The 20,285-nt window shown below is 48.4% G+C and overlaps 1 protein-coding gene across 2 annotated transcripts in view; it reads right to left on the reverse strand.

Moving 5' to 3' along the window:
- LOC106563988 (Ras association and DIL domains) overlaps window positions 1-20,285 on the reverse strand; it is an 88,823-nt gene that overhangs the window by 60,602 nt on the left and 7,936 nt on the right. For both annotated transcript variants that reach the window (XM_082967826.1, XM_082967828.1), the window contains exon 5: window positions 521-633. In XM_082967826.1, the coding sequence (XP_082823952.1) occupies window positions 521-633 (113 nt within the window). The remainder of the gene's footprint in view (window positions 1-520; window positions 634-20,285) is intronic.

A 20,285-nucleotide genomic window follows, 5' to 3' on the forward strand; every position in this document is an offset into this window, starting at 1 on the left:
GTTATAATAGTAGCAATAGTAATAATAGTAGTAATAGTTATAATAGTAGTAATAGTAGTAATAGTAGTATAAGTTATAATAGTAGTATTTATAATAGTAGTAATAATAATAATAGTTATAATAGTAGTAATAGTAGTAATAGTTATAATAGTAGTAATAGTAGTAACAGTTATAATAGTAGTAATAGTAGTAATAGTTATAGTAGTAGTAGTAGTTATAATAGTAGCAATAGTAGTAATAGTAGTAGTAATAGTTATAATTATTATAATAGTTATAATAGTAGTAATAGTAGCAGAAGTTATAATAGTAGTAATTGTAGTAATAGTTATAATATTAGTAATAGTTATAGTAGTAGTAGTAGTAATAGTAGTAATAGTTATAATAGTAGTAAAAGTTACAATAGTAGTAATAGTTATAATAGTAGCAATAGTAGTAATAGTTATAATAGTAGTAATAGTAGTAAGTAGTTATATTAGTTATAATAGTAGTAATAGTAGTAGCAGTTCTAACAGTAGTGTACCTGGTTGAGACTGGTCTCACTGAGGGAGCGGCAGAAGGTGGTCCCAGGTCGAGGAAGTGTCAGAGTTCCTTTAGTTCTGTTCTTCTGTAGCTTCCTAGCCTGGGCGTTGATATCTAGAGAGAAGAGGAGAGGGTTCATGTAATAAAGAAGAGTAGGAGAGATGTGGCTATCCAAAACACAGACCAGGAATAAGCTGAAACAGTTGAATCAGGTGTAAAAACAGACTAAAAGAATCAGATAAACCTGATGAATCAGCTGAATCAGCTGAATCAGGTCTAACAAGCAGACTAGAAGAATCACATAAACCAGATGAATCATGCAATTCGAGTGAAGTGAGTGAGTGAGTACATGGACATGCACCAACATCCACACAGAGACAAGACCCACAGCAACCACATAACACAGAGACAGAATCTATGTCAGATGGCTACTGTAGATGGATGTCCTATATACACTGAGCTGTAGAATGTGGTCCTGTGGGGATGTTGTGGATGGGTTGACAGGGTTTAGGAGACGGGGGAGGGGCACGGGGAGGGGGGGGGGGGGGGGGGTCTCGAGCAGTTCCAGATGGTCTCCGTGGGTGATGACAGACAGACAGCCAGGTGACAGGTGACAGACACCCTACCTGTGGCCACGCCCACCTTTAGAGCCAGGGGTGTTGGGCTGTACCACCCGGCCGGAACGCAGAGGGGAGGAGATGATTCTACCTAGACCAGACCGGACCATTAGGGCTGCGAGGAAGGGGGGTGTTTTGGGTCCTACGGAAGGACAGGGCAGAGAGGGGTGTCTCAGAAACTAACACCCCCCAGACACTACACATACATGGTACAGTCTGGCATGCACATGCTAAGAACACGAAAGGAGAACACGGGTTAGGTTAGTTAGAAAAACACACTAAGGGTCTGTGATGCTGGCGTGCGTGTGTGTGAACACGATAAGCTTAGTGCATTCCCCCTTTAAGTAGTAAGGTTTGGCAACATAGTTTGGCGAGCACCTTATCTGTTAACTCAGCGCTGTGAGACACACACACAGCCTGAGAGTATGTACACCAGTGTTGTAGTACCTGAATCCAGGACTCACTTGACTCAGACTCAAATCACGATTTCCTTAACTCGTGACTCGACTCGGACTCGACGATTGGTGACTTTGTTGTCAGAAAGTCTCTCTTCCTTGCATTAGATAGCTGCTATATAAGCAGTCTAGCTTTACTTAGCTTTCTGTCCCGACTTAGTTTTATGACCTTACTTAGCTTTCTAGCCTTACTTAGCTTTCTGTCCCGACTTAGTTTTATGGTCTTACTTAGCTTTCTAGCCTTACTTAGCTTTCTAGCCCTACTTAGCTTTCTAGCCCTACTTAGCTTTCTAGCCCTACTTAGCTTTCTAGCCTTACTTAGCTTTCTGTCCCGACTTAGTTTTATGGCCTTACTTAGCTTTCTAGCTTTACTTAGCTTTCTGTCCCGACTTAGTTTTATGGTCTTACTTAGCTTTCTAGCCTTACTTAGCTTTCTAGCCCTACTTAGCTTTCTAGCCCTACTTAGCTTTCTAGCCCTACTTAGCTTTCTAGCCCTACTTAGCTTTCTGTCCCGACTTAGTTTTATGGTCTTACTTAGCTTTCTAGCCCTACTTAGCTTTCTGTCCCGACTTAGTTTTATGGCCTTACTTAGCTTTCCAGCCCTACATAGCTTTCTAGCCCTACTTAGCTTTCTATCGGACTTGGACTCAAATGTTAGAGATTTGGGACTCGACTTGGACTGGAAGTTTAGTGACTTGACTACATCACTGGTATACACACACCCTGCTAGCCAGCACCCAGAGCCGAGTCAGTATACAGTATTTCCATGAACACTGTAACATAGAGAGAGGATGGGCATGGAGGAGTGCGTTAGTGTTATGATGACTGAACTGTTACTGCTGTGTGTTTGGAAAGGTTGCAAGTTGAATCTATCTGTGTATTAAATCCATGTAAAAGTCACTGATCAAACACACACAAACACACGCTGCCGCATTGCACGTGTCAATCCTCTAACACTGATGTATCCTAGACTTACTAGACAGATGGGTCACTAGTCTCTCCAGACAGACGGGTCACTTGTCTCTCCAGACAGACGGGTCACTAGTCTCTCCAGACAGACGGGTCACTAGTCTCTCCAGACAGACGGGTCACTAGTCTCTCCAGACAGACGGGTCACTAGTCTCTCCAGACAGACGGGTCACCTGTCTCTCCAGACAGACGGGTCACTTGTCTCTCCAGACAGACGGGTCACTAGTCTCTCCAGACAGACGGGTCACTAGTCTCTCCAGACAGACGGGTCACTAGTCTCTCCAGACAGACGGGTCACTAGTCTCTCCAGACAGACGGGTCACTAGTCTCTCCAGACAGACGGGTCACCAGTCTCTCCAGACAGACGGGTCACTAGTCTCTCCAGACAGACGGGTCACTTGTCTCTCTAGACAGACGGGTCACTTGTCTCTCCAGACAGATGGGTCACTAGTCTCTCCAGACAGACGGGTCACCAGTCTCTCCAGACAGATGGGTTACTAGTCTCTCCAGACAGACGGATCACTTGTCTCTCCAGACAGATGGGTCACTAGTCTCTCCAGACAGACGGGTCATTTCTCTCTCTAGACAGACGGGTCACTTGTCTCTCCAGACAGATGGGTCACTAGTCTCTCCAGACAGACGGGTCACCAGTCTCTCCAGACAGATGGGTCACTAGTCTCTCCAGACAGACGGGTCACTAGTCTCTCCAGACAGATGGGTCACTAGTCTCTCCAGACAGATGGGTCACTAGTCTCTCCAGACAGACGGGTCACTAGACTCTCCAGACAGATGGGTCACTAGTCTCTCCAGACAGACAGGTCACTAGTCTCTCCAGACAGACGGGTCACTAGTCTCTCCAGACAGATGGGTCACTAGTCTCTCCAGACAGACGGGTCACTAGTCTCTCCAGACAGATGGGTCACTAGTCTCTCCAGACAGACGGGTCACTAGTCTCTCCAGACAGATGGGTCACTAGTCTCTCCAGACAGATGGGTCACTAGTCTCTCCAGACAAACGGGTCACTAGTCTCTCCAGACAGATGGGTCACTAGTCTCTCCAGACAGATGGGTCACTAGTCTCTCCAGACAGACGGGTCACTAGTCTCTCCAGACAGATGGGTCACCAGTCTCTCCAGACAGACGGGTCACTAGTCTCTCCAGACAGACGGGTCACCAGTCTCTCCAGACAGACGGGTCACTAGTCTCTCCAGACAGACGGGTCACTAGTCTCTCCAGACAGACGGGTCACTAGTCTCTCCAGACAGACGGGTCACTAGTGTCTCCACTAGTCTCTCCAGACAGACGGGTCACTAGTCTCTCCAGACAGACGGGTCACTAGTCTCTCCAGACAGACGGGTCACTAGTCTCTCCAGACAGACGGGTCACTAGTCTCTCCAGACAGATGGGTTACTAGTCTCTCCAGTCTCTCCAGACAGATGGGTCACTAGCTCTCCGCCCAGACAGATGGTTCACTAGTCTCTCCAGACAGATGGGTCACTAGTCTCTCCAGACATACGGGTCACTAGTCTCTCCAGACAGACGGGTCACTAGTCTCTCCAGACAGATGGGTCACTTGTCTCTCCAGACAGACGGGTTACTAGTCTCTCCAGACAGACGGGTCACTACTCTCTCCAGACAGACGGGTCACTAGTCTCTCCAGACAGACGGGTCACCAGTCTCTCCAGTCTCTCCAGACAGATGGGTCACTAGTCTCCCCAGACAGATGGGTCACTAGTCTCTCCAGACAGACATGGGTCACTAGTCTCTCCAGACAGACGGGTCACTAGTCTCTCCAGACAGACGGGTCACTAGTCTCTCCAGACAGACGGGTCACTAGTCTCTCCAGACAGACGGGTCACTTGTCTCTCCAGACAGACGGGTCACTAGTCTCTCCAGAAAGATGGGTCACCAGTCTCTCCAGTCTCTCCAGACAGATGGGTCACTAGTCTCTCCTGACAGATGGGTCACTATTCTCTCCAGACAAATGGGTCACTAGTCTCTCCAGACAGATGGGTCACTAGTCTCTCCAGACAGACGGGTCACTAGTCTCTCCAGACAGACGGGTCACTAGTCTCTCCAGACAGACGGGTCACTAGTCTCTCCAGACAGATGGGTCACTAGTCTCTCCAGACAGACCGGTCACTAGTCTCTCCAGTCTCTCCAGACAGATGGGCCACTAGTCTCCCCAGACAGATGGGTCACTAGTCTCTCCAGACAGATGGGTCACTAGTCTCTCCAGACAGACGGGTCACTAGTCTCTCCAGACAGACGGGTCACTAGTCTCTCCAGACAGACGGGTCACTAGTCTCTCCAGACAGACGGGTCACTTGTCTCTCCAGACAGACGGGTCACTAGTCTCTCCAGACAGATGGGTCACTAGTCTCTCCAGACAGATGGGTCACTAGTCTCTCCAGACAGATGGGTCACTTGTCTCTCCAGACAGATGGGTTACTAGTCTCTCCAGACAGACGGGTCACTAGTCTCCCCAGACAGATGGGTCACTAGTCTCTCCAGACAGATGGGTTACTAGTCTCTCCAGACAGACGGGTCACTAGTCTCTCCAGACAGACGGGTCACTAGTCTCTCCAGACAGACGGGTCACTAGTCTCTCCAGACAGACGGGTCACTAGTCTCTCCAGACAGATGGGTCACTTGTCTCTCCAGACAGACGGGTCACTAGTCTCTCCAGACAGATGGGTCACTAGTCTCTCCAGACAGATGGGTCACTAGTCTCTCCAGACAGACGGGTCACTAGTCTCTCCAGACAGATGGGCCACTAGTCTCCCTAAACAGATGGGTCACTAGTCTCTCTAGTCTCCCCAGACAGACGGGTCACCAGTCTCCCTAAACAGATGGGTCACTAGTCTCTCCAGACAGACGGGTCACTAGTCTCCCTAAACAGATGGGTCACTGGTCTCTCCAGTCTCTCCAGACAGACGGGTCACTAGTCTCCCTAAACAGATGGGTCACTAGTCTCTCCAGACAGACGGGTCACTAGTCTCTCCAGACAGACGGGTCACTAGTCTCTCCAGACAGACGGGTCACTAGTCTCTCCAGACAGACGTGTCACTAGTCTCTCCAGACAGATGGGTCACTAGTCTCTCCAGACAGATGGGTCACTAGTCTCTCCAGACAGACAGGTCACTAGTCTCTCCAGACAGATGGGTCACTACTCTCTCCAGACAGATGGGTCACTAGTCTCTCCAGACAGATGGGTCACTAGTCTCTCCAGACAGATGGGTTACTAGTCTCTCCAGACAGACGGGTCACTTGTCTCTCCAGACAGATGGGTCACTTGTCTCTCCAGACAGACGGGTCACTTGTCTCTCTAGACAGACGGGTCACTTGTCTCTCCAGACAGATGGGTCACTAGTCTCTCCAGACAGACGGGTCACCAGTCTCTCCAGACAGATGGGTCACTAGTCTCTCCATACAGACGGGTCACTTGTCTCTCTAGACAGACGGGTCACTTGTCTCTCCAGACAGACGGGTCACTAGTCTCTCCAGACAGACGGGTCACCAGTCTCTCCAGACAGATGGGTTACTTGTCTCTCCAGACAGACGGGTCACTTGTCTCTCCAGACAGATGGGTCACTAGTCTCTGCAGACAGACGGGTCACTTGTCTCTCTAGACAGACGGGTCACTTGTCTCTCCAGACAGATGGGTCACTAGTCTCTCCAGACAGACGGGTCACCAGTCTCTCCAGACAGATGGGTCACTAGTCTCTCCAGACAGATGGGTCACTAGTCTCTCCAGACAGATGGGTCACTAGTCTCTCCAGACAGATGGGTCACCAGTCTCTCCAGACAGATGGGTCACTAGTCTTCTAAACAGACGGGTCACTAGTCTCTCCAGACAGATGGGTCACTTGTCTCTCCAGACAGACGGGTTACTAGTCTCTCCAGACAGACGGGTCACTAGTCTCTCCAGACAGACGGGTCACTAGTCTCTCCAGACAGACGGGTCACTAGTCTCTCCAGTCTCTCCAGACAGATGGGTCACTAGTCTCTCCAGACAGATGGGTCACTAGTCTCTCCAGACAGATGGGTCACTAGTCTCTCCAGACAGACGGGTCACTAGTCTCTCCAGACAGATGGGTCACCAGTCTCTCCAGACAGACGGGTCACTAGTCTCTCCAGACAGACGGGTCACCAGTCTCTCCAGACAGACGGGTCACTAGTCTCTCCAGACAGACGGGTCACTAGTCTCTCCAGACAGACGGGTCACTAGTCTCTCCAGACAGACGGGTCACTAGTGTCTCCAGACAGACGGGTCACTAGTCTCTCCAGACAGATGGGTCACTAGTCTCTCCAGACAGACGGGTCACTAGTCTCTCCAGACAGATGGGTTACTAGTCTCTCCAGTCTCTCCAGACAGATGGGTCACTAGTCTCCCCAGACAGATGGTTCACTAGTCTCTCCAGACAGATGGGTCACTAGTCTCTCCAGACATACGGGTCACTAGTCTCTCCAGACAGACGGGTCACTAGTCTCTCCAGACAGATGGGTCACTTGTCTCTCCAGACAGACGGGTTACTAGTCTCTCCAGACAGACGGGTCACTAGTCTCTCCAGACAGACGGGTCACTAGTCTCTCCAGACAGACGGGTCACTAGTCTCTCCAGTCTCTCCAGACAGATGGGTCACTAGTCTCCCCAGACAGATGGGTCACTAGTCTCTCCAGACAGACAGGTCACTAGTCTCTCCAGACAGACGGGTCACTAGTCTCTCCAGACAGACGGGTCACTAGTCTCTCCAGACAGACGGGTCACTAGTCTCTCCAGACAGACGGGTCACTTGTCTCTCCAGACAGACGGGTCACTAGTCTCTCCAGAAAGATGGGTCACCAGTCTCTCCAGACAGATGGGTCACTAGTCTCTCCTGACAGATGGGTCACTATTCTCTCCAGACAAATGGGTCACTAGTCTCTCCAGACAGATGGGTCACTAGTCTCTCCAGACAGACGGGTCACTAGTCTCTCCAGACAGACGGGTCACTAGTCTCTCCAGACAGACGGGTCACTAGTCTCTCCAGACAGATGGGTCACTAGTCTCTCCAGACAGACCGGTCACTAGTCTCTCCAGTCTCTCCAGACAGATGGGCCACTAGTCTCCCCAGACAGATGGGTCACTAGTCTCTCCAGACAGATGGGTCACTAGTCTCTCCAGACAGACGGGTCACTAGTCTCTCCAGACAGACGGGTCACTAGTCTCTCCAGACAGACGGGTCACTAGTCTCTCCAGACAGACGGGTCACTAGTCTCTCCAGACAGACGGGTCACTAGTCTCTCCAGACAGATGGGTCACTAGTCTCTCCAGACAGATGGGTCACTAGTCTCTCCAGACAGATGGGTCACTAGTCTCTCCAGACAGACGGGTCACTAGTCTCTCCAGACAGACGGGTCACTAGTCTCCCCAGACAGATGGGTCACTAGTCTCTCCAGACAGACGGGTCACTAGTCTCTCCAGACAGATGGGTCACTAGTCTCTCCAGACAGACGGGTCACTAGTCTCTCCAGACAGACGGGTCACTAGTCTCTCCAGACAGACGGGTCACTAGTCTCTCCAGACAGATGGGTCACTAGTCTCTCCAGACAGATGGGTCACTAGTCTCTCCAGACAGATGGGTCACTAGTCTCTCCAGACAGACGGGTCACTAGTCTCTCCAGACAGATGGGCCACTAGTCTCCCTAAACAGATGGGTCACTAGTCTCTCTAGTCTCCCCAGACAGACGGGTCACCAGTCTCCCTAAACAGATGGGTCACTAGTCTCTCCAGACAGACGGGTCACTAGTCTCCCTAAACAGATGGGTCACTGGTCTCTCCAGTCTCTCCAGACAGACGGGTCACTAGTCTCCCTAAACAGATGGGTCACTAGTCTCTCCAGACAGACGGGTCACTAGTCTCTCCAGACAGACGGGTCACTAGTCTCTCCAGACAGACGGGTCACTAGTCTCTCCAGACAGACGTGTCACTAGTCTCTCCAGACAGATGGGTCACTAGTCTCTCCAGACAGATGGGTCACTAGTCTCTCCAGACAGACAGGTCACTAGTCTCTCCAGACAGATGGGTCACTACTCTCTCCAGACAGATGGGTCACTAGTCTCTCCAGACAGATGGGTCACTAGTCTCTCCAGACAGATGGGTTACTAGTCTCTCCAGACAGACGGGTCACTTGTCTCTCCAGACAGATGGGTCACTTGTCTCTCCAGACAGACGGGTCACTTGTCTCTCTAGACAGACGGGTCACTTGTCTCTCCAGACAGATGGGTCACTAGTCTCTCCAGACAGACGGGTCACCAGTCTCTCCAGACAGATGGGTCACTAGTCTCTCCATACAGACGGGTCACTTGTCTCTCTAGACAGACGGGTCACTTGTCTCTCCAGACAGACGGGTCACTAGTCTCTCCAGACAGACGGGTCACCAGTCTCTCCAGACAGATGGGTTACTTGTCTCTCCAGACAGACGGGTCACTTGTCTCTCCAGACAGATGGGTCACTAGTCTCTGCAGACAGACGGGTCACTTGTCTCTCTAGACAGACGGGTCACTTGTCTCTCCAGACAGATGGGTCACTAGTCTCTCCAGACAGACGGGTCACCAGTCTCTCCAGACAGATGGGTCACTAGTCTCTCCAGACAGATGGGTCACTAGTCTCTCCAGACAGATGGGTCACTAGTCTCTCCAGACAGATGGGTCACCAGTCTCTCCAGACAGATGGGTCACTAGTCTTCTAAACAGACGGGTCACTAGTCTCTCCAGACAGATGGGTCACTTGTCTCTCCAGACAGACGGGTTACTAGTCTCTCCAGACAGACGGGTCACTAGTCTCTCCAGACAGACGGGTCACTAGTCTCTCCAGACAGACGGGTCACTAGTCTCTCCAGTCTCTCCAGACAGATGGGTCACTAGTCTCCCCAGACAGATGGGTCACTAGTCTCTCCAGACAGACAGGTCACTAGTCTCTCCAGACAGACGGGTCACTAGTCTCTCCAGACAGACGGGTCACTAGTCTCTCCAGACAGACGGGTCACTAGTCTCTCCAGACAGACGGGTCACTTGTCTCTCCAGACAGACGGGTCACTAGTCTCTCCAGACAGATGGGTCACCAGTCTCTCCAGTCTCTCCAGACAGATGGGTCACTAGTCTCTCCTGACAGATGGGTCACTATTCTCTCCAGACAAATGGGTCACTAGTCTCTCCAGACAGATGGGTCACTAGTCTCTCCAGACAGACGGGTCACTAGTCTCTCCAGACAGACGGGTCACTAGTCTCTCCAGACAGACGGGTCACTAGTCTCTCCAGACAGATGGGTCACTAGTCTCTCCAGACAGACCGGTCACTAGTCTCTCCAGTCTCTCCAGACAGATGGGCCACTAGTCTCCCCAGACAGATGGGTCACTAGTCTCTCTAGACAGATGGGTCACTAGTCTCTCCAGACAGACGGGTCACTAGTCTCTCCAGACAGACGGGTCACTAGTCTCTCCAGACAGACGGGTCACTAGTCTCTCCAGACAGACGGGTCACTTGTCTCTCCAGACAGACGGGTCACTAGTCTCTCCAGACAGATGGGTCACTAGTCTCTCCAGACAGATGGGTCACTAGTCTCTCCAGACAGATGGGTCACTTGTCTCTCCAGACAGATGGGTTACTAGTCTCTCCAGACAGACGGGTCACTAGTCTCCCCAGACAGATGGGTCACTAGTCTCTCCAGACAGATGGGTTACTAGTCTCTCCAGACAGATGGGTCACTAGTCTCTCCAGACAGACGGGTCACTAGTCTCTCCAGACAGACGGGTCAGTAGTCTCTCCAGACAGACGGGTCACTAGTCTCTCCAGACAGATGGGTCACTAGTCTCTCCAGACAGATGGGTCACTAGTCTCTCCAGACAGATGGGTCACTTGTCTCTCCAGACAGACGGGTCACTAGTCTCTCCAGACAGACGGGTCACTAGTCTCTCCAGACAGATGGGTCACTAGTCTCTCCAGACAGACGGGTCACTAGTCTCTCCAGACAGATGGGCCACTAGTCTCCCTAAACAGATGGGTCACTAGTCTCTCTAGTCTCCCCAGACAGACGGGTCACCAGTCTCCCTAAACAGATGGGTCACTAGTCTCTCCAGACAGACGGGTCACTAGTCTCCCTAAACAGATGGGTCACTGGTCTCTCCAGTCTCTCCAGACAGACGGGTCACTAGTCTCCCTAAACAGATGGGTCACTAGTCTCTCCAGACAGACGGGTCACTAGTCTCTCCAGACAGACGGGTCACTAGTCTCTCCAGACAGACGGGTCACTAGTCTCTCCAGACAGACGGGTCACTAGTCTCTCCAGACAGACGTGTCACTAGTCTCTCCAGACAGATGGGTCACTAGTCTCTCCAGACAGATGGGTCACTAGTCTCTCCAGACAGACAGGTCACTAGTCTCTCCAGACAGATGGGTCACTACTCTCTCCAGACAGATGGGTCACTAGTCTCTCCAGACAGATGGGTCACTAGTCTCTCCAGACAGATGGGTTACTAGTCTCTCCAGACAGACGGGTCACTTGTCTCTCCAGACAGATGGGTCACTTGTCTCTCCAGACAGACGGGTCACTTGTCTCTCTAGACAGACGGGTCACTTGTCTCTCCAGACAGATGGGTCACTAGTCTCTCCAGACAGACGGGTCACCAGTCTCTCCAGACAGATGGGTCACTAGTCTCTCCATACAGACGGGTCACTTGTCTCTCTAGACAGACGGGTCACTTGTCTCTCCAGACAGACGGGTCACTAGTCTCTCCAGACAGACGGGTCACCAGTCTCTCCAGACAGATGGGTTACTTGTCTCTCCAGACAGACGGGTCACTTGTCTCTCCAGACAGATGGGTCACTAGTCTCTGCAGACAGACGGGTCACTTGTCTCTCTAGACAGACGGGTCACTTGTCTCTCCAGACAGATGGGTCACTAGTCTCTCCAGACAGACGGGTCACTAGTCTCCCTAAACAGATGGGTCACTGGTCTCTCCAGTCTCTCCAGACAGACGGGTCACTAGTCTCCCTAAACAGATGGGTCACTAGTCTCTCCAGACAGACGGGTCACTAGTCTCTCCAGACAGACGGGTCACTAGTCTCTCCAGACAGACGGGTCACTAGTCTCTCCAGACAGACGGGTCACTAGTCTCTCCAGACAGACGTGTCACTAGTCTCTCCAGACAGATGGGTCACTAGTCTCTCCAGACAGATGGGTCACTAGTCTCTCCAGACAGACAGGTCACTAGTCTCTCCAGACAGATGGGTCACTACTCTCTCCAGACAGATGGGTCACTAGTCTCTCCAGACAGATGGGTCACTAGTCTCTCCAGACAGATGGGTCACTAGTCTTCTAAACAGACGGGTCACTAGTCTCTCAAGACAGACGGGTCCCATGTCTCTCCAGAGAGAGAGGGTTGCTAGACAGACGGGTTGCTGCCGGCAGTGTACCAATGCTCCAGTTTAACAATTCTGTACATTTGCGCATCAGTTGGAACAGAAAGGAAGAGTTGGAAATGCGAAGCAAGTCACCAGTAATGTCACTGCCGTATCTGCTTGTTGCCATAGCTAAACATGAGCACAATTCCCACCAGCATTTTAAGCCCCGCCTACACAAATGTGTGATTTGTTGTGAGACTTGTCTGTTTGAAGAGAACCCTCCCCGGAACAATTTTCCTTACATTTGGAAATGTCAGAGACATCTTCCCCCAGACCTTGTTTGTTGCCTAGGAACGATGCTACAAGGTCTGAGATATCCAACACTATAGACTTGTTATCAGCAGTATAGGACTATATCAGAGACATCCTCCCCCAGACCGTTGCTGCCTAGGTAGATGTCCAAGGTCTGAGATATCCAACACTATAGACTTGTTATGCAGTATAGGACTTCGGACACCTCTCAGACCTTGTTGCTGCCTAGGTACGATTTGTTAATTTTTTATTTATTTATTTCACCTTTATTTAACCAGGAGGTATTAAACAATTCTCATTTACAACTGGCCTGGCCAAATAAAGCAAAGCATACGACAACCCCGGTCTCGAGATATCCAAGTCAGTCTATAGACAATTGAAAAGTTATTTGCAGATCAAATTAGGACTGATCAGAGAGGAAGGCAATCCATAGGCCGAGTGGCGAAGACCTTAGAATTAGCTAAGCACTGGAGGATACGATGTGATAGATGATTGTGTTAGTAGAGATACTGGGGTGCACAGGAGCTTAATAGTAATAACAACAGGGGATAAGGCTAATTGGAGGGCAACAAGGGCTATGACAGGTGCAGTGACAGGAGCTGCACGACAGCTGGCGCAAGAGTTAGGAGGGAGCAATAGCAGTAGCGATGCAAACGAAGTCAAGCAGCAGAGAATTGGACAGGCAAGGGATAAAGCAGGAAGTGGGGTGACAGTCAAATAAGCGGAGCAAGTGAAGGAGGGAGCTCTATATACAGAGTGTGCTAAGATTAGGTAAGTATACCTAGCAGAGAGTAAGATGACAATAAATAGGCCGTAGTGGCGAAGTAATTACAATTTAGCAATTAAACACTGGAGTGATAGATGTCCAGAAGATGAATGTGCAAGTAGAGATACTGGGGTGCAAAGGAGCAAAAAAGAAATAACAATATGGGGATAAGGTAGTTGGATGGGCTATTTACATATGGGCTATGTACAGGTGCAGTGATCTGTGAGCTGCTCTGACAGCTGGTGCTTAAAGTTAGTGAGGGAGATATGAGTCTCCAGCTTCAGTGATTTTTGCAATTCGCTCCAGTCATTGGCAGCAGAGAACTGGAAGGAAAGGCGGCCAAAGTAGGAATTGGCTTTGGGGGTGACCAGTGAAATATACCTGCTGGAGCGCGTGCGGGTGGGTGCTGCTATGGTGACCAGTGAGCTGAGATAAGGCGGGGCTATACCTAGCAAAGACTTATAGATGACCTGGAGCCAGTGGGCTTGGCGACAAATATGAAGCGAGGGCCAGCCAACGAGAGCATACAAGTCGCAGTGGTGGGTAGTATATGGGGCTTTGGTGACAAAATGGATGGCACTGTGATAGACTACATCCAATTTGCTGAGTAGAGTGTTGGAGGCTATTTTGTAAATTACATCGCCAAAGTCAAGGATCGGTAGGATGGTCAGTTTTACGAGGGTATGTTTGGCAGCATGAGTGAAGGATGCTTTTGTTGCGAAATAGGAAGCTAATTCTAGATTTAATTTTGGATTGGAGATGCTTAATGTGAGTCTGGAAGGAGAGTTTACAGTCTAACCAGACACCTAGGTATTTGTAGTTGTCCACATATTCTAAGTCAGAACCATTCAGAGTAGTGACGCTGGACGGACGGGCAGGTGCAGGCAGCGATCGGTTGAAGAGCATGTATTTAGTTTTACTAGCATTTAAGAGCAGTTGGAGGCCACGGAAGGAGAATTGTATGGCATTGAAGCTCGTCTGGAGGTTAGTTAACACAGTGTCCAAAGAAGGGCCAGAAGTATACAGAATGGTGTTGTCTGCATAGAGGTGGATCAGAGAATCACCAGCAGCAAGAGTGACATCATTGATGTATACAGAGAAAAGAGTTTGCCCGAGAATTGAACCCTGTGGCACCCCCATAGAGACTGCCAGATGTCTGGACAACAGGCCCTCCGATTTGACATACTGAACTCTGTCTGAGAAGTAGTTGGTGAACCAGGCGAGACAGTCATTTGAGAAACCAAGGCTGTTACGTCTGCCGATAAGAATGTGGTGATAGACAGAGTCGAAAGCCTTGACCAGGTGGATGAATAAAGCTGCACAGTATTGTCTCTTATCGATGGCGGTTATGATATCGTTTAGGACCTTGAGCGTGGCTGAGGTGCACCCATGACCAGCTTGGAAACCAGATTGCATAGCGGAGAAGGTACGGTGGGATTCGAAATGGTCGGTGATCTGTTTGTTAACTTGGCTTTGGAAGACCTTAGAAAGGCAGGATAATTTTAGAAAGAGAGGGTCCAGATTGTCTAGCCCAGCTGATTTGTAGGGGTCCAGATTTTGCAGTTCTTTCAGAACATCAGCTATCTGGATTTGGGTGAAGGAGAAATGGGAGAGACTTGGGCAAGTTGCTGTGGGGGGTGCAGAGCTGTTGGCCGGGGTAGGGGTAGCCAAGTGGAAAGCATGGCCAGCCATAGAAAAATGCTTATTGAAATTCTCAATTATCGTGGATTTATCGGAGGTGACAGTGTTTCCTAGCCTCAGTGCAGTGGGCAGCTGGGAGGAGGTGCTCTTTTTCTCCATGGACTTTACAGTGTCCGAGAACTTTTTGGAGTTTGTGCTACAGGAGGCACATTTCTATTTGAAAAAGCTAGCCTTTGCTTTCCTTCCTAACTGCCTGTGTGTATTGGTTCCTAACTTCCCAGAAAAGTTGCATATCGCGGGGGCTATTCGATGCTAATGCAGTACGCCACAGGATGTTTTTGTGCTGGTCAAGGGCATTCAGGTCTGGAGTGAACCAAGGGCTATATCTGTTCCTGGTTCAAAAATGTTTGAATGGGGCATGCTTATTTAAGATGGTGAGGAAAGCACGTTTAAAGAATAACCAGGCATCCTCTACTGACGGAATGAGGTCAATATCCTTTCAGGATACCAGGCCAGGTTGATTAGAAAGGCCTGCTTGCTGAAGTGTTTTAGGGAGCGTTTGACAGTGATGAGGGGTGTTCGTTTGACCGCAGACCCATTACGGACGCAGGCAATGTGGCAGTGAATGCTGAGATCCTGGTTGAAAACAGCAGAGGTGTATTTGGAGGGCAGGTTGGTCAGGATGATATCTATGAGGGTGCCCGTGTTTACGGATTTGAGGTTGTACCTGGTAGATTCATTGATAATTTGTGTGAGATTGAGGGCATCTAGCTTAGATTGTAGGATGGCCGGGGTGTTAAGCATGTCCCCGTTCAGTTCACCTAACAGTACGAGCTCTGAAGATAGATGGGGGACAATCAATTCGCATATGGTGTCCAGGGCACAGCTGGGGGCAGAAGGTGGTCTATAGCAAGCGGTAACGGTGAGAGACTTGTTTCTGGAAAGGTGGATTTTTAAAAGTAGAAGCTCTAATTGTTTGGGAACAGACCTGGATAGCATGACAGAACTCTGCAGGCTATCTCTGCAGTAGATTGCAACTCCGCCCCCTTTGGCAGTTCTATCTTGTCTGAAAATGTTATATTTAGGGATGGAAATTTCATCAATTTGGTGGCCTTCCTAAGCCAGGATTCAGACACGGTTAGGACATCCGGGTTGGCAGAGTGTGCTAAAGCAGTGAATAAAACAAACTTAGGGAGGAGGCTTCTGATGTTAACATGCATGAAACCAAGGCTTTTATGGTTACAGAAGTCAACAAATGAGAGACCACCAGTGCACCTCTACGGTCCAGTGTTTCCCGCTACACGCACTAGCCTTGAGGTGCGTGTCTCCAGGCTGGCACGTCCAGTACCAGCACCACGCATCAGGCTTCCAGTGCGTCAGCCCACTCCAACTCGGCCGGTTCCTGCTCCCCGCACTAGCCCTGAGGTGCGTGTCTCCAGGCTGGCACTTCCAGCACCACGCATCAAGCTTCCAGTGCGTCAGCCTAGTCCTACTCAGCCTGTTCCCGCTCCTCGCACTAGCCCTGAGGTGCGTGTCCCCAGGCTGGTACCTCCACTACCAGCCCCACGCATCAGGCTTCCAGTGCGTCAGACCAGGCCCGAGTGTCCGGCAACAGTGCCTCGTCCAGAGTGTCCGGCAACAGTCCTCGTCCAGAGTGTCCGGCAACAGTGCCTCGTCCAGAGTGTCCGGCAACAGTGCCTCGTCCAGAGTGTCCAGCACCAGGGGAGACGGCCCACTGTCCGGAACCAGGGGAGACGGCCCACTGTCCGGAACCAGGGAAGACGGCCCACTGTCCGGAACCAGGGGAGACGGCCCACTGTCCGGAACCAGGGGAGACGGCCCGCGACCCGGAACCGAGTGAGTCTGCCCGCGGTCCAGATCAGAATGAAGTTTACTATAACTTTGAACTATGTGAGTCTGCCTACAGCTCGGAACCAAATGAGTCTGCCTATGGCCCGGAACCGAGTGAATCTGCCTACGGTCCGGAGTCAAGAGAGTCTGCCTACAGTCTGGAGGACAGTAGGCCAGAACCTGAGCCACCTCCAGTATAGGTGGGTTGGGGAGGGGGGTGTAGCACAGGTGTCGTCGTTGACGGCAGCCACCCTCCCTTCCCTCCCTTTAGTTAGGGGTTTATTTTTTATTTTTTATTTTTTTAGGTGCATCCGGGGTCTGCACCTTTGGGGGGGGTACTGTCACGTCCTGACCAGTTTAGGTATTATTTTGTATTGTATTTTGGTCAGGACGTGGCAGAGGGTATTTGTTTTGGTTGGTTCGGGGTGGTGGTTTGATTAGAAGGGTGTTTGTTTTATTATTTCCGGGTTTTGGGTTATGTTCTATGTTTTTTTGTATTTCTATGTTATCTCTAGTTTAGTATTTCTATGTTAGGTAATTGGGTGTTGGACTCTCAATTGGAGGCAGGTGTTTGTAGCCTTTGATTGAGAGTCCTATATATAGGTATGGGTTTTGTTTCTATTTTGTGGGTAGTTGTATTTCGCACTGCTAGTTGTTGTAGCCTGTGAAACTGTTCGTCCTTGTTTTGTTATTTTCTTGTGTACGTGTTTTTGGTTTACGGTTTGCCTTCTTATCCAGAAATAAAGAAGATGAGTACACAACCCCGCTGCGTATTGGTCCACTTTCTCAGATGATGATTTCTCTGTTTCGTCTGACGACGAAGAACGTGACAAATGTAGAGTGGTAGTGTTGGTATCACTACTACTAATGTAGAATGGTAGTGTTGGTATCACTACTACTAATGTAGAGTGGTAGTGTTGGTATCACTACTACTAATGTAGAGTGGTAGTGTTGGTATCACTACTACTAATGTAGAGTGGTAGTGATGGTATCATTACTACTAATGTAGAGTGGTAGTGTTGGTATCACTACTACTAATGTAGAGTGGTAGTGATGGTATCATTACTACTAATGTAGAGTGGTAGTGTTGGTATCACTACTACTAATGTAGAGTGGTAGTGTTGGTATCACTACTACTAATGTAGAGTGGTAGTGATGGTATCATTACTACTAATGTAGAGTGGTAGTGTTGGTATCACTACAACTAATGTAGAGTGGTAGTGTTGGTATCACTACTACTAATGTAGAGTGGTAGTGTTGGTATCACTACTACTAATGTAGAGTGGTAGTGTTGGTATCACTACTACTAATGTAGAGTGGTAGTGATGGTATCATTACTACTAATGTAGAGTGGTAGTGTTGGTATCACTACTACTAATGTAGAGTGGTAGTGTTGGTATCACTACTACTAATGTAGAGTGGTAGTGTTGGTATCACTACTACTAATGTAGAGTGGTAGTGTTGGTATCACTACTACTAATGTAGAGTGGTAGTGTTGGTATCACTACTACTAATGTAGAGTGGTAGTGATGGTATCATTACTACTAATGTAGAGTGGTAGTGTTGGTATCACTACTACTAATGTAGAGTGGTAGTGTTGGTATCACTACTACTAATGTAGAGTGGTAGTGTTGGTATCACTACTACTAATGTAGAGTGGTAGTGTTGGTATCACTACTACTAATGTAGAGTGGTAGTGTTGGTATCACTACTACTAATGTAGAGTGGTAGTGTTGGTATCACTACTACTAATGTAGAGTGGTAGTGTTGGTATCACTACTACTAATGTAGAGTGGTAGTGTTGGTATCACTACTACTAATGTAGAGTGGTAGTGATGGTATCATTACTACTAATGTAGAGTGGTAGTGTTGGTATCACTACTACTAATGTAGAGTGGTAGTGTTGGTATCACTACTACTAATGTAGAGGGGTAGTGATGGTATCATTACTACTAATGTAGAGTGGTAGTGTTGGTATCACTACTACTAATGTAGAGTGGTAGTGTTGGTATCACTACTACTAATGTAGAGTGGTAGTGATGGTATCATTACTACTAATGTAGAGTGGTAGTGTTGGTATCATTACTACTAATGTAGAGTGGTAGTGTTGGTATCACTACTACTAATGTAGAGTGGTAGTGTTGGTATCACTACTACTAATGTAGAGTGGTAGTGTTGGTATCACTACTACTAATGTAGAGTGGTAGTGTTGGTATCACTACTACTAATGTAGAGTGGTAGTGTTGGTATCACTACTACTAATGTAGAGTGGTAGTGTTGGTATCACTACTACTAATGTAGAGTGGTAGTGTTGGTATCACTACTACTAATGTAGAGTGGTAGTGTTGGTATCACTACTACTAATGTAGAGTGGTAGTGTTGGTATCACTACTACTAATGTAGAGTGGTAGTGTTGGTATCACTACTACTAATGTAGAGTGGTAGTGTTGGTATCACTACTACTAATGTAGAGTGGTAGTGATGGTATCATTACTACTAATGTAGAGTGGTAGTGTTGGTATCACTACTACTAATGTAGAGTGGTAGTGTTGGTATCACTACTACTAATGTAGAGTGGTAGTGTTGGTATCACTACTACTAATGTAGAGTGGTAGTGTTGGTATCACTACTACTAATGTAGAGTGGTAGTGTTGGTATCACTACTACTAATGTAGAGTGGTAGTGTTGGTATCACTACTACTAATGTAGAGTGGTAGTGTTGGTATCACTACTACTAATGTAGAGTGGTAGTGTTGGTATCACTACTACTAATGTAGAGTGGTAGTGTTGGTATCACTACTACTAATGTAGAGTGGTAGTGATGGTATCATTACTACTAATGTAGAGTGGTAGTGTTGGTATCACTACTACTAATGTAGAGTGGTAGTGTTGGTATCACTACTACTAATGTAGAGTGGTAGTGTTGGTATCACTACTACTAATGTAGAGTGGTAGTGTTGGTATCACTACTACTAATGTAGAGTGGTAGTGTTGGTATCACTACTACTAATGTAGAGTGGTAGTGTTGGTATCACTACTACTAATGTAGAGTGGTAGTGTTGGTATCACTACTACTAATGTAGAGTGGTAGTGTTGGTATCACTACTACTAATGTAGAGTGGTAGTGTTGGTATCACTACTACTAATGTAGAGTGGTAGTGTTGGTATCACTACTACTAATGTAGAGTGGTAGTGTTGGTATCACTACTACTAATGTAGAGTGGTAGTGTTGGTATCACTACTACTAATGTAGAGTGGTAGTGATGGTATCACTACTACTAATGTAGAGTGGTAGTGTTGGTATCACTACTACTAATGTAGAGTGGTAGTGTTGGTATCACTACTACTAATGTAGAGTGGTAGTGATGGTATCACTACTACTAATGTAGAGTGGTAGTGTTGGTATCACTACTACTAATGTAGAGTGGTAGTGTTGGTATCACTACTACTAATGTAGAGTGGTAGTGTTGGTATCACTACTACTAATGTAGAGTGGTAGTGATGGTATCATTACTACTAATGTAGAGTGGTAGTGTTGGTATCACTACTACTAATGTAGAGTGGTAGTGTTGGTATCACTACTACTAATGTAGAGTGGTAGTGATGGTATCATTACTACTAATGTAGAGTGGTAGTGTTGGTATCATTACTACTAATGTAGAGTGGTAGTGTTGGTATCACTACTACTAATGTAGAGTGGTAGTGTTGGTATCACTACTACTAATGTAGAGTGGTAGTGTTGGTATCACTACTACTAATGTAGAGTGGTAGT

Source organism: Salmo salar, chromosome 02 (assembly GCF_965601325.2).
Source record: "Salmo salar chromosome 02, fSalSal1, whole genome shotgun sequence".
Taxonomy (NCBI): Eukaryota; Metazoa; Chordata; class Actinopteri; order Salmoniformes; family Salmonidae; genus Salmo; species Salmo salar.